A 22,587-nucleotide genomic window follows, 5' to 3' on the forward strand; every position below is an offset into this window, starting at 1 on the left:
TGAATATATCAGGTGCATTATAAGTTAATAAACAAGATAAAAATAAATTAAACTAATTACAAATAAAAATGGAAATTATCATGTTCTTTTAAGAGGCTGTTCAAATCTGCCACTTTTTACTGTCATTCACAATGATTATCAATTAATCTACATAGCAGGAATTTACATAGGAGGTAATGGAAAGTTAAGCTAGAAAAGTTCCACATCACTAGGAATGATTTCTTGAAAAATCTTTACCTATATCATAGATTCAGACAGAGATCTAGCAAATGTCTTTCACAACACCTGATTTATTCAATTATCCTTTTGATTCAGACTAACATCAGAATTATGGAGCAACACTATTATTCATCAATTTTGTTCTTCCATGTAGGCAATTGTTTCAGCTGAAACCTTCTACATAATATACAAGGGTGAGAGGAAATGAAATTTGCTTTTCAGGTTTCTACTTTAAGGTGATATTCTATTCTTTCAGAATAGTTACTGACACCAGACAAAAACTTACAAGCTGAAAGTAATTCACATCAGCCTCCCTTTCAAGACCACTAGCAATCTTAGCTGTTCAAATCATAATCAAACTACAGCAAAGAAATGCCTCAAGCATCCATTTCACTCAATCTCTGTCTATTCTGAACCTTCAGAGAACACAAAAATCCTTATATATACTTATTTCTAGCCACAACCTCAACCACCGTCCTTCTCACCTGCGTTTGTCGGTTTTCTTTCCATGACATGAGACTCATTTCTTTTGTTCTGTAAAAGTTTATTAATAGTGCTTACTCCCTTAGGCAAGCCTGACAACCACTGAGAAAAACAATTCAAACTAAAAAAAAGGCAAATTCATCAGGCAACTCTATGTAAATTACTACTGTGATATTGTAAAGCATCACTTCTTAGGTACTTATCAACATGCATCTTGACTGCAGTCATGTATAAAATTTTTATTAGTCTCTCTCATTATATTGCAGCATCACCCAAACTCTGCTCTCTGCTACCTGTGTGAATGAGTCTCGTGGGCTATAATCCCCCCTTTCCTTCCTCCTGCATGCAGCTACGCACACACCTAATCCGTGAATGAAGAGTGCTGGGGCAGCCATCTCCTCTGGCAGGCACTGAAGTAGCAAAAGAACCACTCTGGCATTACTGCTGCAGCTCGGTGTCTTTCTCCACATGCTGTGTCAGAGGATTTTGCATGAACTGAGCTGTTTCCATGCTGAGCACCTTCCATGGGAGAGTCGACAGGAGCTCAGCAAATATTCGTAGCAGGGGATGGAACGGGCGCGTAATGAGTCCAGCGTGCCCTATTTCCAAACCTGTCACCTAGGCGGGTGCCAGGGAAGCACACCCCGTGCTGGACCTCACACCTGCTGGTGGGATTTCCTGCTCTGCTTTGCAGAAATAGAAAGGAAACAGTTAAAAGAAGTTTTTCAACAGTTTCCACTATTCTAGATAGTGAACAAAGAACAGTCAAAAGATATGCAGATGTATTACAGCGTTTGGGCCAGAAGCATTAACTATAAAAGCTTATGAAGGCAGCACTTACAGAACACATGCCTCTCAAAACTTACTCTGGATTGCAATCTTCCTAAATCAAAATATGTTTCCCCAGAAAACCTTGTCTGTCTTTCTGTGAGTTGTTCTGAGAGGAGCGCATATGCACATTGACTTTCTTCCTTGGTGAAAACCTCAATTCCCTCAAAGCTTGAGGAGTATGAGCCGTTTCACTGCTTGTTTAGTGAAATCCCCGCTCTGCCTTCTCATATTTCCCTAGGACAAAACTGAGAGCGTTGCAAATCATCGGGGACGGTAGTTGAGAGAAAAGAAGAATTCTGTCTGCAGTCAGGTCACATTCAGGCAACAAATTTTAATGGAAGAACGAGGCTGTGAATTCAGTCTATGATTAAAAGAAAAATGTCCTGTCAGTGGAAGCTCACACAGAGATGGGTTTTAATCAGTTAATATTTTCCCCCTTATAAGAAAGTCTGGTCACATGGCTATCTACTATGATATGCAGAAGGAATCAGGCTGATGAGTATGAGTGAGCACAGATGTACTGCTGTTAGGATCAGTGAGACTGTAGCGTGAGGCTTGCCTCTGGTTTGCCAGCGTCTTTTACACCAAACGTGCAGACACAGGCTAAGGAATCAGACCCTCTTAGTAAAATACCTTTTCATTATTTAAAAGCACATCTGCATGCAAAAAGCAATTAGAATTGCATTTTCTGGAAATAATAAAAACACAACAAAGTCAAGCCTATTCAGCCAGAGCTGTCAATCACCATGCGAACACTTAGCCTAGAGAAGGGGTTCATTTCCTTGGTTGGTTTATCAACTTTGCAACCGGAGCAGACCTGATGCAGCACACTGCTGGAGACAGAGCAGAGCTGCTTGCATTGAATTGCAGCTTAGCAGAAAAGTATGAATTTGATTCCACCTTCTGAGGAAACTGTTATGCACTGATTGCCACAGAGGTTGCTGAAAGCTCAGGAGTGTCCTGAGAAGCATGAAGACAAATATCCTTGGGAGAACCATGCTCGGCCTTAAACAGGAATTTCCAGGGTCTTTGGTGTCTCAGTAGCTCATCAAACAGTTCACAGATTCAGACAATATAGTTAGTAAAATATCCCTAAAAGTACAAAGGAAATACTGCTTCATTTTTTCTAAAAGAAAAATGTTGGATTTCCTCATTCTCTGAAAAACCATTTAAATTGCTAACCTATGTTCCAGTACAGAACAGCGCTTTCTCTTATAATTTCCAAATTCCTGGGGTAACATAAATTCAGCATTCTGCTCAGTTCTAAAGATAGCATGTAGGAATACAAGTTTGCTGAGGCACTTTAATATGTCTTTACCTCTTCCACTGCCTCTCCTGCTTATTTGCAGAGATGCTGCCTTTTACTGGAATCAGTGACCACCAAGTTTACTGTGCACCGGGTCGCTGCAGTTCCCTGTTCAGTGTCAGTTCAGGTTAACTTGACAATACTGGAAATGGATCTGAATGAAAGTAGCTAACTGAGAATTACAGTAACTAAGTTGCAGACATATAGTCTATTACCCTGCTTCTGCCACGGAGGAGGTAATTTTGGGCAAAAGTTGAAGGGGAAAAAAATTGGTATTTTCCAAATCTTCCATTTATCTCCAGTGTTTCTGCATCATTTTTATTGAAATACTAATGAATGTCAAAAAAATTAAAACAAGCAATCGACTTTTATTTTTACTCTAAATATTTTTCATGTAATTAAAAATATTTCTTAATACCTGCACACAATTTCATTGAAATTTTTGTACAATATTGAAAAAATCCCATAGTAATTTTCATGTAAAATGGAAAATAAATCTATATCAAGTACTGCAAAATGTCTGGAACAATTTAGTTCTCATATTGATTAGTTGAGAAGGTGAAAGCACTACTATATTCTTAGTGCTTAAATTGCTGTCCCCTATCCCCTCACCTTTAGCCAGCTCTGCTGCAGAAGTTGCCTAACTCTTTTTCACAAATCCATATCTTAACAGTTAATGAATAAATGAGCATGCAAATAAGTCTAATATCAGTGGTTTCCATTCCTTTTAAATGAGCTGCTTGAAAAAACATGTGCTGGGAAAGGACAACTGAGATGGAAAAACCACAGATTTTTCTTGATACTGTCTCACGTATTTGCTTTATTGACTCAGACTGGTAATTAGACAAATATACTTGTGTATTTTACTACCTACACACTACCATGAATAATGAGGTCTAACTACATCTAATGAGAAAGGACAAGGCCATTTCTAGTATGTAGGTGCAGATACAGTGTCTCACTGATTTTGTTTCTCTGGGTTATATTTTTTTAACACTGAATGCTTGGTATTGGGAAAGGTGAAATGGGCTGTATGCATCCCTGATCCAATACTATAAACATCGGAGGAATTGCACCAGGCATAGATTATGATAAAAATACAATGAGACAACTACTACGAAGCATTGGGAGTAATGTCAAAAGCCATAGGTTTGCACAACCCTCTGTAGCCTCTCTGCAGTCTGTTCCAGAGACTGACAACTCCTCTGTAGCTTTGCTCAGGCTGAAAAAGTCCTTCTGACTTTCAGTAATCTGGTGGTCACTCTAAACTTACTAATGAATCTGTGAGAAGCCAACAGCGCACCTTAACTGACTATTGACGTGGCTAATAGTTCCTGGCTATTATTGTTGCTGTTGTGTTGATGATGATGAGGATGATGATGATGAAGAAGAAGAAGAAGAATAGGCATATCTTTCGTACCCTCTTTTAGAGTAATGTTGAAGTTCAGCTCTGCAGACAATGCAAAGTTAATTTCCCATGCCACTCATGCAATTGTTTATTATAGAAAAGAAGACATGTTAACTGGTTCCTAAACAAAAAAGATTAAAAAGTTGCAAGCAAAAATTCAAGAAAAGATGTAAAACCTTCCAGACAACTGTATTTTACTCATGTACCATTCCTGTAGCCCTTAACACTAAGCTATGTCATGTTTTCTATCACATGCTGATGTTGACCAGCTTTCTTAATCAATCACATGTCAGTCAAGAAAATGGAAAGAGGGCACAAAACCTGGCTGAGCACTGGTGTCAGCCCCTACAGCGATTTCGTTTGGAGAACAATATACCTGATGTACTTCCTAGCATCCTTTTCTGTACAATTATAAAAATACAGGGCCATAACTAACGGGAAAAAAGGGGCTGCTGCAATGCCCTGGAGGAACCACATTATGTGTTAATATCATTAGCCCTTTTGTTACATTTAAATGAATATGAACCAAACTGCAGCTCTGACTGCCTGAAGGGAGGGGCAAAAGCTGCTTTGCAGCCTCTTTTGGAGCAACCTCTGGAGTTTTTCAAATGGCATAGAGAAGGCAATCTTAAGATCGGGGATAGAGGAAAAGCCATCCAAATTCACCCAAAAAGGATTCAAACTTTTGGCTCAGTACTAAAAGCGTGGTTAATGATCTGAAGTTCATTAAGCCATTCCAGCACTGCCCCGGATCTTAGTCTCTCTATAGCTCAATAGTTACAGTGTTCCCCTTGATTAATTATTTACATGAGACTCATAACCTCCATTTTAATGTCTGTTGTGCTAAATATGGTTTTAAATTAAATTCTATTTTTCTCTGATGACAAAAAGCATTTAAGTCTACCAAATGTCATAATTCATTTTTATATTAAGTAACATTTGGCAGATTCTTTGAAGACAGCAGGGCAAAAATAATTCACAAAGTGAGGCAATTGCACAATTGCATGGGGTCAGCATGAGGCACTGACTGGTGACAGATATTCAGAAATGTAATCAGATCATGTTGTTTGTAATTTCCTTATGAAGTGATGCTGTATGTTCTGGGGAGAAGAACACACATTTAGGTCATCAGATAATTGTGAGGAAGAAGTAAGAGGAATTCATTCCTCAAAACCAAGAGGAAGCAATAATCTTTATGACAGGGATGATTGTATTATTATGAATCCTAATAATAATAATGAAAATTCAAAATATTTGAAATCATCCTACCTGGTTCATTAAAACAGCAGAACCCGCAAATGTAAGGATGACAAGTCTAAGAACATTGACAACTAGATTTTTTGAAGTGTTCAGCATCAGTTTAAATCAATAATTATGAATCTTTTGGACAGGTAAGTACTATTTTTACAGAAAATGAGGCAAGAGCTAGAAATATCAGTAATTATTTTTTTTTAGTGTAACCTACCTCATGAAGTTCAACAAAGGGAAGTGCAAAGTCCTGCACCTGGGGAAGAACAACCCCATGCCCTGAAATATGTTAGGGGCCACCTAGTTAGAAAGCAGCTTGGCAGAAGAAACAGACTTGGGGGTTGTGGTGGACCTCAGGTTGAACATGAGTCAGCAATACACCCTGCTGCAAAGAAGACGAATGGTATCCTGGGCTGCATTAGGCAAAGTATCGCCAGCAGATCAAGGGAGGTGATCCTTCCCCTCTACTCAGCACTGGTGAGGCCGCACCTGGAGTACTGGGTCCAGTTCTGGGCTCCCCAGTACAAGAAATACATGGACATGCTGGAGAGAGTCCAAAGAAGGGCCACAAGGATGATAAAAGGACTGGAGCATCTCTCTCCTATGAGGAAAAGGCTGAGAGAGCTGGGACTGTCCGGCCTAGAAAAGGCTCAGAAGAATCTTATTAATTAACATATATAAACACCTGAAGGGAGGTTGCAAACAGGATGGAGCCAGGCTTTTTTCAGTGATGCCCAGTGACAGGACCAGAGGCATTGGGCGCACACTGAAACACAGGAGGTTCCCTCTGAACATCAGAAAACACTGCCACTGTACGGGTTATCAAGCCCTGGCACAGGTTGCCGAGAGAGGTTGTGGAGTCTCCTTCCTTGGAGATATTCAAAAGCTGTTTGGACACAGTCCCGGGCAACCTGCTCTGGGTGCCCCTGCTTGAGTGGGGGGTTGGACCAGATGGTTTCCAACTTCAACCATTCTGTGTGATTCTGTGATACAGAGGTTGCAATTTTTCTACCAGTGGTAGACAAGTCACTGAACATTCAGACACTATATTGAAAGCTGCTTTAGAAGTCTTTTGCCTCTTGGGGGAAACTGTACGACAGTTATAAATTCAGGAATTGAAAGCTGCACTGGGAAGACATCTTCTCAGGGCATATACTTTAGCAGCTATGTTTTATATGCTTTTGTTGTCTAACCCAAATCCTGGAAGACAGTGACCAGTTACATGTGGTTTTGTCATCTCTTGCCTGCAGAATCATCGTTAGATATACCCAGATATGAAGCTGTCCTTCTCCAACTACTATACAGCAACACAAGCTGCCTCTGCACTGTCACACTGCTACATCTATACCGGATGCGTTCCTGTACCAGAGCGAACGCATATTCCAGACCAAAGCAACGGATACTGAATGAAGACCAGCTTCTTTATCTTCAAACTCTTCAATGGTTTTGGCCGCAGCTGTATCTACAGCAGCAGAGAAAGAGTTTCAGACTAAACCCATGGTCAGCAGCTCCACTACTTTTGATACCATCTTCACTCCACCATTTATACAAAAGACAGACCTTTCTTGAGGGCCAGAATAAGGCTAAATATAAATGAAATGAATTCCCACAATAAATAAAGAACATCTCAATCCTCGCAGATTTGTACCCCAAGTTCAAGGTGTTTTCAGCTTTGTTTTCTGTCTGCACATCAAGAGGGCACAAGGGCAAGAGTGAAAGAACATTGAGAAACAGCACAGAAACTCAATCCTTACTCAGACAAAGTCTCAGCTCCATGCCCCATTCGTCATCTGGGGAGAAAGTGGCAGAACAATGGACACAAGACAGATATATGTTGCTTAATGCAGGGCTGCAGGTGCTCACACATTCCCTCATTAGGATGGCAGAAGAGCTTAATAGGACAGAATGCCCCTGTATGGAAACACAACACCATCTCTATAAATGTCCTAAATGTCACTGTAACCACTAGATGTCACATGAAAGCAGACCTTTCTCTACCATATCAAAAAGGTAAGGGATAAGTTTCTCTGGCAGAGATCTAAAAAATAAAATGTTCTTCTACACCCCTCTAGGTAAATAGACCTTCTAACTGCTTCTTCCCAGCTCCTGCCTTGATCCATTCTGAGGAACGAATTGCAGCTGGACATTTGCCTGCTACGGCTGCATCAATAGGAGGGAATTCCTGCATGCCTGGGAGTGTTCCTGGAACTGGCACGCCATCACCCATGCTGCTGCGCGGCCGTGAGGTTGGTCTGCTCCAGCCACCACTCTCCCCAAACAGTTCCCAGGCGTAGTTTTGTTTAGAGCAGTCCAGGGATTTTTCCAGCTGGGTGGCTTGAACACACCAGCCTGTTTTGGAGGCTGAGACCATCAGTGGAGATGTGAGCTGTTCTGAGCCAGCTGGCCTCAGTACCCAGTTCCCTTGGCATGCTTAATTTACGTGTATAGATGTAGTCTGTCCATCTTGCAGGAGAATTGTTCAGACTCACAGTGACTACAGTATCCAACTCCCAGTAAGGCTGCCAGGAGTGCTTTTTCTTATACTTGTGATATTACAACTTCATTATATTCTGTAGAAAGTAATGTATTTTTCTGGCTGTGTTTTGTGCTTGGTTAGCGTTACTGATAAGTTATTCCCCATTGATTAGTGCCTGACTTTACCTGAGGCAAGTATGGTCACTGCTTTTAACTCCACTATGGAAAAGATTCAATGCTCTTAATCTCTCTGTATCACATCTTTGCCTGGCTTTACATGGTAGTGAAAACAGGTGACTCTCCAGAAGTGTTTTTTCTGTGAATGTTCCTCATCTGTAGGTCCAGCAGTCACCCAGAGGTTATACTAATTGACACTTATGAGAGGCAACAGATGGATCTCTGCTAAGCAAATCAGTGCTTTTCTTCAAAATATCCTGCATTCAGTCAGCATCAACATGCCAGACAGCTTGAATATTTTGCATGGTTTTAGGTTTAGGCTTGTTTCTTTCTTTCTTTGTTTTTTTTCTTTTCCCTCCTTCAGAGTTCTAAATTTTAGGTATGGTTTTTCTGTACAGTGAAGAGTAATGTGATGAGACCCAGAAAGAAAGTTAACCTCACCTTATGCAACGCAGTGTTGTGAAAAGGTAGTAGCTCCCGTCCTCAGAAACAGTCTAGTTGTGTCAGCTTGTCACTCTGCCAAAATTAATTCATTTTGCTTTTTCAGCAGTGATGAAGTTAAATGGCTGCTAATTCCAGAGCTACCTCAGTGCACCCTAGCTTGGGGGGGTCTCTGCTTCACAGTGTAGCTGTGGACAAGCTTACTATGATATTAGGCTCAGCATTTAATACAAAACTCTCTGCAATCACTTGGAGAACTTTTTAAATCTCAGGCTATTAAAACCAGTGGCTACCTGGCATTTAACATTCTCAGTGTGCATTATCTATTTTCAAATAACAAAAAAGACTACATGAAGGGCTTTTCTCAAAGTTGCTAAGCTGTCGCCATTTTGTCTGTAATATCCATTTGTTCTCCAAAAATTCAGGTTTCAGTAAAGATGATCTGCCTTGCATTTTAAAATTAAAGGTGTTATGTGGAAGGGTTTTTTCATCAAAATAGTATGTACTGTGCCCTAGACATCAAATAAATGTAGATTTTAAATGCACAATTTAAATATATATCTTCCTTACTATTAATTGCATCCCACTCTCTCATATTTCTCTTGGTTTTCCCCCAATTTAAAGAAATGCTTAACACCTTCAATGCCCAAACACTTCAATAGCTACCCAGAATCAGGATGAGATACAAAGTTACAGTTTCACCAATAACACTTCAATAGCTACCCAGAATCAGGATGAGATACAAAGTTACAGTTTCACCAATAAAAATACTGTTTTTTAGAAACAACTATAAAGCAAATACAAAAAGAGCCTTACTGTGTTAGAATTAAATAAATGACTGTCAAGCCTATTCCCTGAAGCAAGGTCTAATGTAGTCACAGCTGCAGCATTCTGTGCATATAAAATTTTTTATACCAGTTAAAAAAAGAGATTTCAATAAAAAGTCACCTTTCAAAAATGGAGAACTGCTGCTAGCGAGTTATATATCTCGACAGGTATCCAATATTTACCCCTGGAGGGATTTCTTCTTACAGAAGCTCTAACTCCCTATCAAATGGAAGTGCTCACCTTCCCAGTGATTTGGACAAGGGTTAGCATGATAAAATGATTTGTTGTGCCAATAAGGTTTTTGTTACACTGTAAAATGGTTTGTTCCGCTACTACTGCTACATAAAAATGTTATGAAAAGTAGGTAGTTTGTAAGGTCCAAAAAGGAATAGGCTACTTTTAGGACTAGCCACTAGGAAAAGGAAAAAAGAAGTATCTTCTGATCCACAATTCTTCAGTACTGTAAAAAGACAACCTAAACGACCTTTTAACTAACAACTGAAACTGGTACACCAGTTAAAAAGCAGTTATGCATCCAAAATGAACGGGAACTTCCTCAGGTCAACAGTACTCAGAAAATGGGAGGAAACTGCAACAAGTCTGACAATTTGGGTGGTGACTTCTGTCCGTGTGACAGTAAATTTAACAAGCTTAAATTACAATTCAGAATGGAAACTGAAATACCGACTTGTGGTATGCTAATCATAATGTGTAATGGAGGGGATAGCAAGACAATAAGACTGGTCGAGAACCTTACTTTGCGTATGGGATTTTAATTTTAACATTGTGTATATAAGTCAAAAGCAGTATCTGAAACTGGCAACTATTTAATACACAGTCAAGCCTTATAAGTTCCTGGCACATTTTGAACTTGCACTGAACTTTATCCAGAATTTATTTACGATTCTTCCAGGCAGTCAATCACTCCACGAGAAAGGGAAGGCCTGGTACGTCTTATGCTTTATAATTAATACATAGTTTTTATATTTTTCCATTTTCATGTTTCTTTTCGTTTGTATATATTATTTTTTTTTCTATTAGTGCAATATTACTATTTGTGTTCCTGTCATTTGGTAAATTTTGACCAGAACTGTACTGCACCGATAAGTGCAGAAGAAAACAGTCCCTGATTGCAACAACCAGCTGTATTTCCACTGAACTCTAAATTTGCTTCTAATCACAAAAATTCTAGAAAAATTTCTAACACAATACATTTTTTCTTATAGCAATGAGGAAGTCTTGGAAATATTTATGGTTTTCTCCTTTTAAACCGACCACACCTCAGTTTCCCTTGTACAGGCTCACTGAAGTAGAGCGAACAACACTGCATTGCGAGGGGAATTTGCTGCAAATGAAGACCTCATGGGAGAAGCAACCCCACAAGAGTAAGGAAGGTGCATTCAGTTAAGCTTTGCAGATGTAGTGTGCAAAATGCTTCTGCAAGGCCTCCTTTCAGAGTGATCTTATAATGTATGTTGACATACACAGGGCTGGGCCTCAAGAGAAGTGGTTTTGTCTTCACTGGAAAAGATCCTCACTCAAAGTCTTTGCGGCCTGACTGAACGACAGTCAGAAGGAGGCTTGTGTAGGTGCTTGTGATGTCACTGGTGCCTGAGGAGCGGATAGGCCAGGAGCAGACACATGGTTTTGCGTAGGTGCATGTGATGTCACTGGTGCACTAATTCAGACCTGGATTGTCAAGTGGAAGTTCATTAATCACTACTGTAAGATACAAGTTTATTAAATTTTGATTAAAAGCAGTGGTAAGGAAAAAGCACTCAACATCTTACAATTTGGTAATGCAGAGAAATGATCTTGAACTTTTAGACCATTCTAGACAGCTGGACAGGAAGATAGATGGAATCATATACACTGATTTTTTTCTTTCAAAAGAGAAAAGTCCTTACCTTGAAAAAACGTAAAAAATTGAAATTGGAAAATAATTTTAAACTAATGAGTGAGATTTATGCTATAGATCTCTTTTACTTTGCTAGCGGCAGTATTTACCAGTGAGTTAGTAAAACAGCTTGAAGTACTGAATAGACCAGGAATACCCAGCCTTTCTGGTTGCTCAGACCAGGCAGCTCACCTGACTAGTAGGTGTGGACTGCAGACTGCATCTCTTCTCCCACTGTCTGACAAGACACTGGTGGCCATGGTTAGGACCACAGCCCATGAGCATTTATGTTCTCAGAATAGGTCCAAACATCAGACCTATGTGCACCTACTTGGGGTGGGCCGGTTGCTATGCGCTACACAGAGCTATGTAGAGAAAGAACTACTGCTTCTAGGAGATCACATGCAGCTCATGCCAAACAACCTGTTAATCACAAGCAGAAGGAGCCATCAGATTGAGGAAAGACTGTGGCCAAGACTGGGGTGCTGCTCCCAGAGCAACTCATCCAGCCTCAGCGCTTCCCTGCACCGCGGACTTTTTATAATGACTTCTTGTACTTGCAGTTTTTGACTGGTATTGCAACTACAAAATGTGGATCACAGAGGTAGAGTATTCTGATAATGCAGAGTCCCAGGAAAGAACAAATAATATGGTTAAATATAAATGAGTACTTTAATTCCTAATACTTCTCTGACCTTTTGCAAGTGTAACATCCATATCTCACTTTGGGAAGAAACTTAGCCACGTATCATGTAAAATATATTTACATTCAGGGCTGAATAAATACCATCATTGATTGCGAACTTCAGAAAGGTTTGGGCAAATTAATTTGGGCAAGACTGCTCTCCTTTGCTGTACATGTCTCAATGAATGAGAGCCAAGAACTTGAGTTAATTTTTACCTGTCTCAGCAAAGGCCGGAATGGGGACTACGCCTCTACAGAGCTTTATGAGATATAAGGAAAGAGAAGAGCAGTGCACATTTTAATAACGTGAATAACATTCTCTAATACAAAATACAATTAAAAATCTGTGCTGCTATCCATCAACTACTACATTGCGCTTTCATGACAGAGACACCCAACAGCAGCAGGCTGCATACGAAAGGAATGCCGGGATCCGAGTACAAAAGGAAACGGGAACTTACGGAGAGAAGTATTTGGATAGCGCTGTGAATGACCTCTAGGTACTGGAAATCAATTATGCAGCCTGTCACGGAGACGTAGGAGTAATCGTCTAGGATGCCAGGGGCAGAAGGACGCACCACCCTTCGTATGCAGCCGGGCCCGTGTTCCCGCCACCAAGAACGGTGCATTGAGATGTTAAAGGTCATGAGATCGGTTTCCTAAGAGACAGGGAGGGAAAAAGTGTGAAAACCTCTAACTTTGTGTTATTTAAGATGAAGCAAGGGGAATAAAAGACGCTTTCAGTTATTATAAGGAAAATGATAGAAACAACTTGCCTTCCCGCTCACCCCAGTAATTTTAACATGAAAGTAGGCCATTAAAGGGAAGAGAGGAAATTGCAAACATTTATTGTTTATTTTGTAATTGTGCATAGGAGCTTCTGTCTGGCAGAAGAACTGTTGTACCCAGTACTGTACAAAAGACAGCACATATCCTGCGTCTCCATGGACTTACAGCCTGAAAAGCAATTTCACTGTTACTTGATTAGAATGTCACTTAAGAATTAATTTTTTTAACAGGTAACAGAGACAGTTTTACCCCATGGTACTGGAGACAACCTAAAACAAACTTCCACCATATTTATTTAAAGTAATAACTATAAATTATAACCAGTATTTTAAGTAGGACCACAGCCGGGCAGACTGTTTCAGCTGCCAAAGATTCAAATGAAAGTTTGTCTCCAGCCAAGCACCCTGCTCTCTTTTCTCCCCTCTGCTCCCCATCCAGATTACCATCTTCTCATTTTAGATAAGAACCTGCTTCTGTGAGCTGATCTGGGTTTAAAATACACGCAATAACTGCTCTTCGTGCAAATTATTTTCAGCGTCAACGACAGCTTGTCCGATCAGGCCGTAAACCTACCGTAACACACACTGGCTGCGTTGTAGCCCACACAGTACATATAATGTCTGTGCATTTTAGTTAACGTTATCCCACTTTTACGTGGAGCAGTGAAAAGTGGCAAGCATACTAACACACTGAAGATTTTCTAACAGCTTATCTATGAAGTACAGTCAGGAAAAGTCATCTGAATTAACAACAGATTTAGGTCTTCAGGTCAGGCTCAAGTAAAATTCACTGAAGTTGAATGGATGCCATTCAAATGCCAAAAACCAGCCTCCCCATTGGAGATTAATGTAAGATTAGTTATACTGATACTTTAAATAATTAATTCAGATTTAGGTTTCAATGTTTCCGCATCTCAACTCCAAGGTAGTTGTAAAAAAAAGTGTGCAAAATTGTCAGCCATATGCCTACAAAATACCCCTGTTTCCATACACGCCAGTTTGTCACCGCTGCCATGACACTGATTCCCCCTTTGCATCCCACTCTGAAAATTTGTCCTGTCAGTCTTTCTGCGGCCGTTTACTTTCACCCTGACCAAAGGGTCATTCAGTGCAGATTCAAGTGCAGAAGGAGTCCTCCTGTTATTTTCCTCTGTTAATCGCCTTTATTCTGGCCACACCTGAAAATTAATGGGTAAATTACATCCTGCCAGTCTCTGTTACTGCTGGTTAGCAGTAAGAAATCCGCCGTTGTGATTTACTGCTTTGTTCTCCATAACTTCTTTACCCTCAAAATGCAAACTTGCTGGAGCATTGTATACAGTTGATGAGGCGTTTGTCTTTTGACTTTGCATGTCATTCCTTGATACCGGTTTAGAAAACATGAAAATGACTTGTGAAATCAGAAGCTGACAGACAATTCAGTTTAATGAAAGTATAATTATAAATATATAGTCATAGGAAACAGCCAAGGCTTTCTCCGTACAATGCCAGAGATTGCACAGTGTTATCAAGTGCTTTTAACAATTGTCAACTGTAAGAAATGCCATCCGTCAAGCAGCACATACATATTCACTCTTACCTATTTCAGTAACTCTCTGTTGAGTAGGAATATGGATTTGCCATGTGGGTTAGTGTGTATTAAATATTGCAAGGTAATGCTTTGTTATCACAACTGTGGGAATAAATTTTGATGTCCGTGGTGGTGGTGTCACAGCTTTCTTCCCTCTTGGGGTTTTTGTTTTCCTTTTTTTTTTTGTCTTTAAGTTTTGATTACTATGCCCTGTTTCAGTGTTTGTGCTTGGCTGGTTCACAGCCAATGGCAAAGAAAAATGGTAAAATTGCATAGGGAAACAGCTTGATAAATGTTGCCGACACATTTAAAATGTAAGAATTTGGCATGTGGTCAGTACAAACTTCTCTTATAAATAAAATCTTTCATTTCTGGAATACTGTTATGTTTGGCTGTTGGGGTGATTATAAAAATTGTTTAACTTGATGGACATGTTTAGAGATGCTTAACTAGGTGATCATGTCCACATTTCAAGGCTGCTGGTGATGCAGTGAGAGAAGGGAACAGCAATATTATAGTTAAAATTCTTTGATTAAAAACAAAAGAGATGTCATCACAGCACTTGCTCCTTTTTTAAAAAAAATATTATTCAGAAATTATGAATAAAAGCTGGGAGAAGAGCTTTTCATAATTACTTTTCACTATGTGTATTACATCCTGCGTCCTCAAAGCGGGTAAAAGTGGATAATGATTGCCCAGCAAAGATCAGTTTTAGAAATGCAAACAAAACCACCTGGTGCATTAGCTTGACCTCTAAAATATCACTTCACAAAATGGCAGCTGTAAGCTGTTTGAGCTGATAAATGTTAAGCTGCCAATCAATAAAAGAAAGCCTGACAAAAATCAATTCTTTTTTTTTTAGTGTCTGAAGCACAATCCTCTCTAACTTCTTGCAGATTCTTAATCCATAAAATGAGTTGAATGTGCCAGGCATTAAAAAAATAACCTGTATCTTTATCATCATTTACAGAAGTTCAGAAAATTCAAAAACCCTTTGCCTGGGTGTACAGGTTTTAACTATCAGTGAACTTCTGAGAGTGTTTCAGTCTTTGTGAACTCAGTGCTTGGAAACCCTGTGCATGGTGGAAAAGCTGCTGCCCAAGTGACTTATTCTCAGTTGTATGTTTAATGACAGTTAAGAATTCTTTCAGAAAGTACGAGCAGATACTTGAAGTTTTTCAATAGATCATGTACTGCTTTTCAATGTCACAAGCAATCATTAAGCAAATGCGTATAAATTGCTTTATCTTCAGCAGGTGATATAATGTAAACTGCTTATTTCTTACAGAAGAATGCTGCTGCTTCATAGCAAGAAACTCAGTTTCAGGCTCTGTAAAAAAGACATCAAGCAGTCTCTTTGGAATTCATTTAACAATTGAAATTTCAATCATGGGTGGCAAATTGCTGTCTTCTGAGCTTCAGACTTATAACATATACCTTGATCTTAATTCCATACATCAGCAGGTGAACTATACTTCCTCAGCTGGTAACCTCTCAGACAGATGCCGTAAATAAAGAATGGGCAGAACACAAATAATAGGACTTCCAGGAAAATCATGTGGGACTTATGGAAGTGACACAGGGAAGGTAATCCCATGTCCTACTCTTCCCTTTTTCACTCAGCCCTGAAGCAATATTCCCATCTGCGGTAAGAATTTTGCTCCTGAGCATAGGATCAGCCCAATAATCACACTTCTACTGGAGTAGAGTCCTACTTAACTGTCTACAGCTTTTTAAGCTCTGTGTTGGCTGTCAGCCCAAGGATTAATTTTGATCATTATTGGAAATCATTGCTACGGCAGATATTTTCTTTTAGGTGAGATGTAATCCCTTTAAGTCCCAATAATACTGTTTTCTAAGTGCTTAGAGATAATGTTTAATTTTATTATATCTGCTTAAATTCTACATTTGGTTTCAAGTGGACATTTTCTACTGGGCAGGGCTTTGAGCAACCTAATCTAGTGAAAGATGTCCTAAGTGATGGTTGGCCTAAGTGATCTTTGAAGGTCCCTTCTGATCCAAACCGTTCTGTGATTTTATGATTCTACTTTTAGGTGTTGAATCTAGATAAATTTTAACAGAAAATAGCATAACAGAGTTTATTTTAAAACTAAAGGGCAATAATAAAGATAATGTTCTTTCATTTATTTGTTTATACTTTATATACAGTGCCTATAACAACACCACAAAATTTAATGAGAAATTAAGACTAACTAAAATCACCAGATGCAAAGACAAAAAGACTAAAACTGCGGGGAGAAAAACAACACACCAAGATTGCCTTGTATAACAAACAAATACAATCCTGTGACATGATGATTACGCATTGCAGAAATACTTTTTTTCACTGTGTGTTTCTGCTTTATGACATGCTATTTTATATTTCTTTCATTCCTTGAGAGTATCTGAAAAACACACTCTCAGGAAAACTGTAAGAAAGACAGTGTGTTGAGTAGGATGGAGAAGCACTTTTTCCTCCATGAGACAGCAGTCAACACTTTTCACAGAAAGGTGCAAGAGCACAGAGGCCTGGCAAAGCATAATGTTAGTGATCTTGACTTTATTGTTGCTTGTGTGGCACCTAGCCCTTCCTAACACTTTTTATTATATTGATACATAGTATAATGCTTATTATAAATGAACATTAATTAGACTGAGGCAATTAGCATTCCCATAGAATTTCCTAAGAGTAACAAGGATGCCATAGTTCTGACTTGTTACCCAGTTTCTGTTTTTGTGAGGAGAAAAGATTTTCAAATAAACATCTGGTCAATAGATAATAAAAGATAATATGCATGATGCTAGGAAAAAAACAGTACATTTCCTTGTCATTCCCTACACCCAATTAAGCCTGCAGTTAAGATTCAGTGGTGTTGGCATGGACAAGGGACACTCACATTCCTTAGTACCTAATTTCAAGGAAACATTAATCCTCATTAGATACAAATGATGTGTTCCAGCATTAACAAAACCTGCTCTAATTGTAGACATACTTTGAAGTATGAGCATCAGCTATTAGCCAAAGACCTCCATTGGCAGTATAACCTTAGTTTTCTACCCTGTTATTTCCTGAAACCACAGGTTCTGATCCCAGCTTGCTCTGTGTGTGACCAGTTACGTTCCATCTCCTCTCACTGCTGCTGAACAAATTGGTTTTGAAGGCCTGGGCAGATAATACTGAAGTCCATTGGCAAATACGGAAACTTCTGTCACTAGCTCCCATGCTGTCTTGATTGGGATGATAATTTTTGAATATTGACTCTTGACTCAATTTTTTTTCTGTTTGTTTTTCATTTGAACTCTTGATTCAGTGTTACACAGATGACTTTTACCTGCCCCATGAGCTAGAGATCAAAGGTAGCCCACTCAATAATTGTGACATTGCTGCTAATGCGGTGGAACAATGACCCATGCTGTTTCCGGGCAAACTCTCTAGGTTGCGGTGGCTGCTGAAAATATAATAGTCAATATCTCGTCCTCATTCTGAGCACTCTGGTGAAGAGATTACTTGAAAAGCATTCTTAAACTGAAGCTTCTGGTTTGACTCTATTGGGACTATTCAGCTGTCTGAACTGTCTGATAGACTGGACCTAGCAAATGCATCTCTTTGTGGTAGCACACCCAATGCACACTAGACCAGAGGGACAATGTGATACACATAAATTAATTACAACTAAAAGAGAAAATTCACAATATCAAGATCTTCAGACATAGACGAAGAGGTAACCCCAGCATCATGGCCTGAGAGTGGTTAAGACAGGTAAAAAGGAAAAGTCATTCTGGGGGGTAAGGTTAGACGTTCATGGTTCTCATTCAGTGAGATTAGAGGTTCACAGATTGAGCAAATTCTGTAACCATGACATCAGACCATGACTACAGGAAAGGATTTCTGTATCAGGCACAACTACTGTTAGAAAGTTACAGTGATTCAATCTATTTTTTTTCCAATCAATCCACACTACAACACTTGTTAGGCATTTGACTACATGCCACCCCTTACCCCTACCCACCCCCAAAAAATAGATGTATAAGTTAGTACTGTCTTCTCTTTCTTTCACTTCTTTTACTCCCTGGGCTACAGAGGGTGTTGACAGATTTTATTTTTTAAAAGTGAACAAAGAATTTTTTGAAACTTATTTGAAAAACAGGCAGATGATCTACCTAAATGATAAAAATAGTTCCTCTGCGTTGTTTAATTTGCCACATGCTCAGGGATCTGTCTCCTGCCTTGCAAACCAGGAAATTTTAAAATTAGATTTACTGAACTTACTAGCAAAGTGGAATGTCTTTAGAAAGCCAGAAGGCAAGAAGTCAAAAAGAGAAGCATACTGCTGTCTTCTTCATGCAGTGTTGGTATTAGTCACAAAAGTCATAAGAACCAGCAAGGGCCTGTTTTCTGAAACTTATTGCCCTTAAAGATGAACGCTGACTTTTGGCAATATTCAGATCCACGCTCAAATCCCAGCTCCATGGTTTACGCCTTTTCCTTTGTCTACCTCCCTTTTGTGGCAGTCTCCCTTTTGTGGCAGTCTCCCTTTTGTGGCAGTCTCTCTGTCTGAGAAACAGCACAGAGAGGTAACACAGTATGGCAGAAATAAGGGCCAAGCCCAAAGGAAAAAATGGCATGAGACAGGTGATTGTTTCAATATGAGCCTTACTCATCACTTGTCATAGGAAGTTCAACATGAGCACAAAGAAGTCATGACTACCCAGAAAAGCTCTTGTGCACCGATGGAGTCTTTGTTATGTGATTAAGCCGAGCGCTTAGTCTGAAAATTGCTCTCACCTATTCGCTCTGATGATCCAGAGGTATGAGACAACACAGGTTTGGAGTGAGGGCAAACTGTCAGCACTGCTTTCAGTTTTGAAGACTGGGAATAGGATAAGGGTTTGTGTGAAGTCAAGGGTTTGTGCAGGTTGGTGTGTCCCTCACTCAAGCCATATCTGATTTTGACTGAAACCAAGAATCAAGACCAAAAAGTAACTATAATAGTGAAGAACAAGAAACATCATTGGCAGGCCATGTATAGCCACCAGAACAGATGCTGTAGGAAAGCTTTTCAGGGCAAAGGGCCAGGAAAGGTAAAAGAAGGCTTGAAAAAGGCTTGGTATAAAAAAAAAAGTGAAAAATTTCCAATTATGGGCCATAAAAAAATTCTGTCCAAAACGTTCATAAAACTATGAACATTTGAAGAAGGACTTTATAATGTAAAGCAGTTTTGAGTCTGAGCAAGAACATTTTAACCTATCTTTTTTTCTGTGGTTTTTGAATGAAATTGTTGAGATCCCTATGGAGTTGTGCATGCATACATTTGAAATATCACAAAATTAAAATTGCCAGCAACATACCTTCCCTCAAAAACAAACTGCATCAAATCGCTATAGAAAGCTCTTGCCACACTATTTTGTATTATTTTATTTGTTGACACCCAAAGCAGAAAGGATCAGACTCATGTGCCTGAGTACCTCACCACTGTATGCAGTCTCCAAGCATTCAACAAATACATTGGTTAAGGAAGTACATACCTGTTGAGAGGACTCTTGCAATGTTGATGGGGGCTGGATTTCAACACGTAAAATGGACAGGTCTGGCCATGCTTGATCATGCTAAAACTTCTTCCCTGTAGTTCTCTGTCCTCTTTGTACCATGGACACCCTAATGTGACCAACCCCTCACAACCACCCTGACCCTTAATTGTATGATAACACCTGAATGTTACAGTCCAACCATCAATTTACTAAATACATTCAAATAGAGATACATTTCTCAACAAGCCACATCCATAATCCCGTAACAAGAACACATGTAATGTAGCCCTAGCCAAAACAGGATATCAACTTCCTTATTATCCAATAACTGTATTTTGTGCACAGTGGTTGTGAACAAAGACAAAGCATGGGAATAAAGGCATGATTAAGAATACAGTGTTGCAATAATAGTACAGTTAATTTTAATAATTTCCTTCATTTCTGGTGGGTTTTGGGCTCTGTCTCTCTGTCCCAGCTATAAGAATACCATAACGTCTCTTGCTATATAAGGAGATAAATGCTATGCTGGAGAGAAATGCACAAAAGAGTTGGTCCTAAATTTGAGGGTCTGTACCAGACTCCAGTGACATTAAAAAGCACCATAAAAAGACTTTTGAAAACTCACCTGAATGTTAAAATTTCTGACCAGAAAAATAACTCCCTCTTTTGAGACTAACCAGAATGTTCCTACCTGCATCCAGGAACACTTCTAAAGATTAATAGGCCAGCTTAAGCAACTGCTGTTGTGTTTTCTGCTCTGCTTGCTCGAAGCAATGCAATTGCTCACAATATTGCCAACTTTTGTTGTTTTATGGCAAGTCTGGTTATGTTCAGCATTTTTGTTAAAGCCTCCATTCCCAGGGACAGGAGATTACAATAAGAAGTTTGGCTTGTTACAAGAAAATGAGCTGAAGAGTAAAAGCTTTGAAAATCATGAGCCCTATTGCTAGGCACTTCCAGTCTGGGCTGTAACTTGCATTATTTGCTGTTTTTCTTAAAGCTGAGCTCCTGGAATCTAGATGGGAAGCATCTGCATCACCGGTTCAGATCATGGCTCTCCAGGGCACCATATGCTATAGTCCCCCATCTCAGATGATCATGGATCCTTCAAGGTATACGAAAGGATCAACTATTTTTTAACTCTGATCAAAAGGAATGACTTAAGTGCACCTTAGAAGCTTGAAAGTCAGAGGTCATAAGGAATATCCAATTTTATTGATATTTGAATCAAACCACATGATTTATTGGAACTTCTGTCGAGAGATCCTGTTTTTTATTTTAAGGTGTGTCCAAAGGGCAACCAGAAAGCTGTGCTATTTCACTGCATCTTTTGAGTGAAGTCCTATATAGCTCATTGAATAAAACTGTCTGCCACCAACAGATTGCACTGCTGAAGCCCTCCTGAAGACTCAGAATACAGAATGAGACATGAAACAATAAGCAGCAGAAGTGTATTGAACTTCTAGGGGTCTATTTTCTTATTATGTTCTTTTCAATGAAGCACAAGATGCTCCTAGAAACATAAACTTCCTCACGACACTTTTGTTTCTATATTTCTTGTCTCTGATACCAGGTCATCATATTTTTGCCAGTCCCTCAAGTTTTGTGGTGCTGTTTGCCAATGAACATTGCTTTAGCAGAGCAATTCTTTAATCACAGGCCACGCTTGCATTCTGCTGGAGCAATGACAGTCTCCAAAATGAATTTGATACACATTTTAAAAAAAACATAGACAGCCCCTATAGAAACTTCAAGTTCAGATGATGAAATTTGAAATCCTCCCTTTCCTAGCAGAGGAAAAGAAACACCGATGACTGTGGAAAAAGGAATCTGCAGTAGCAGAGCTCAGTTAATATGATTTATTTAATTAGTCATTTCAGATTGACTATAGGTGTTAGTTCACATTTTAGGTTCCTTAAAACATTTTATGTATTTATGTAAATATATAAAAACATGCATTCTTTGTATTTTATTTATGTACAGGCAGTATGCATATATTTATATATTTATTTAAATGTATAAAAGAAGTATACATATATTATATGTACCTGTACAAATTAATGACTCAACACTGCTTTCCTGGGAACAGCTGTCAACTGTGGTCAAAGAAGGCAGCATTAACAATCTCCTTCAGCAATGCATTGCACCCTGGCCTTAATTAGATTAATTTCATTTGCAGCCTAATCCACCTCCAAACCTCAATAACTCTCACAGACATTCACACAAAAGAGAGTTTTCATTTGGTCTACACTTATCATAATCAAACTTCTGATGTTGTTTTGATGAACTTAATCAGAAGGATCTGATGGTGTCCAGTAACTTTTGGATAATTTCATGTTTGTCTTGCCAAAAGAAATCAGTGATGTGCTAAGTCTACTTATATTTTTTTCATTCTGAAGAAATTTCTCACAAAAGTTCCTTTAATCAAAGTGGTTGAATATGTTCCCCAGAAATGTGTTTTTAATTCAAGAGGGAACTATAAAAGGCTCTGTTAAGAACTTCAAGTCTAGGTGGATTACTTAATGGTCCTGTTAACAGATGTTATATACATCTGGTCACTATAAGAAATGAATAAAGCCACTGAGAAGCCTAATGATCCGTTCACTCTTTAACATCACAGGCTTGTCTGTAATCCTTCATCATGCAATTTTTAATACATCCTACTCTAATAAATAAGAACAAAATGAGACCACTGCAAAGAT

General features: G+C 39.1%; 1 protein-coding gene across 1 annotated transcript in view; it reads right to left on the reverse strand.

Annotated features, from left to right (window-relative positions):
• NKAIN3 (sodium/potassium transporting ATPase interacting 3) overlaps nt 1-22,587 on the reverse strand; it is a 358,032-nt gene that overhangs the window by 53,286 nt on the left and 282,159 nt on the right. Inside the window, exon 4 of the mRNA XM_059815480.1 lies at nt 12,460-12,657. Within this exon, the coding sequence (XP_059671463.1) occupies nt 12,460-12,657 (198 nt within the window). The remainder of the gene's footprint in view (nt 1-12,459; nt 12,658-22,587) is intronic.

This window comes from Gavia stellata, chromosome 3, assembly GCF_030936135.1.
Source record: "Gavia stellata isolate bGavSte3 chromosome 3, bGavSte3.hap2, whole genome shotgun sequence".
Classification (NCBI taxonomy): Eukaryota; Metazoa; Chordata; class Aves; order Gaviiformes; family Gaviidae; genus Gavia; species Gavia stellata.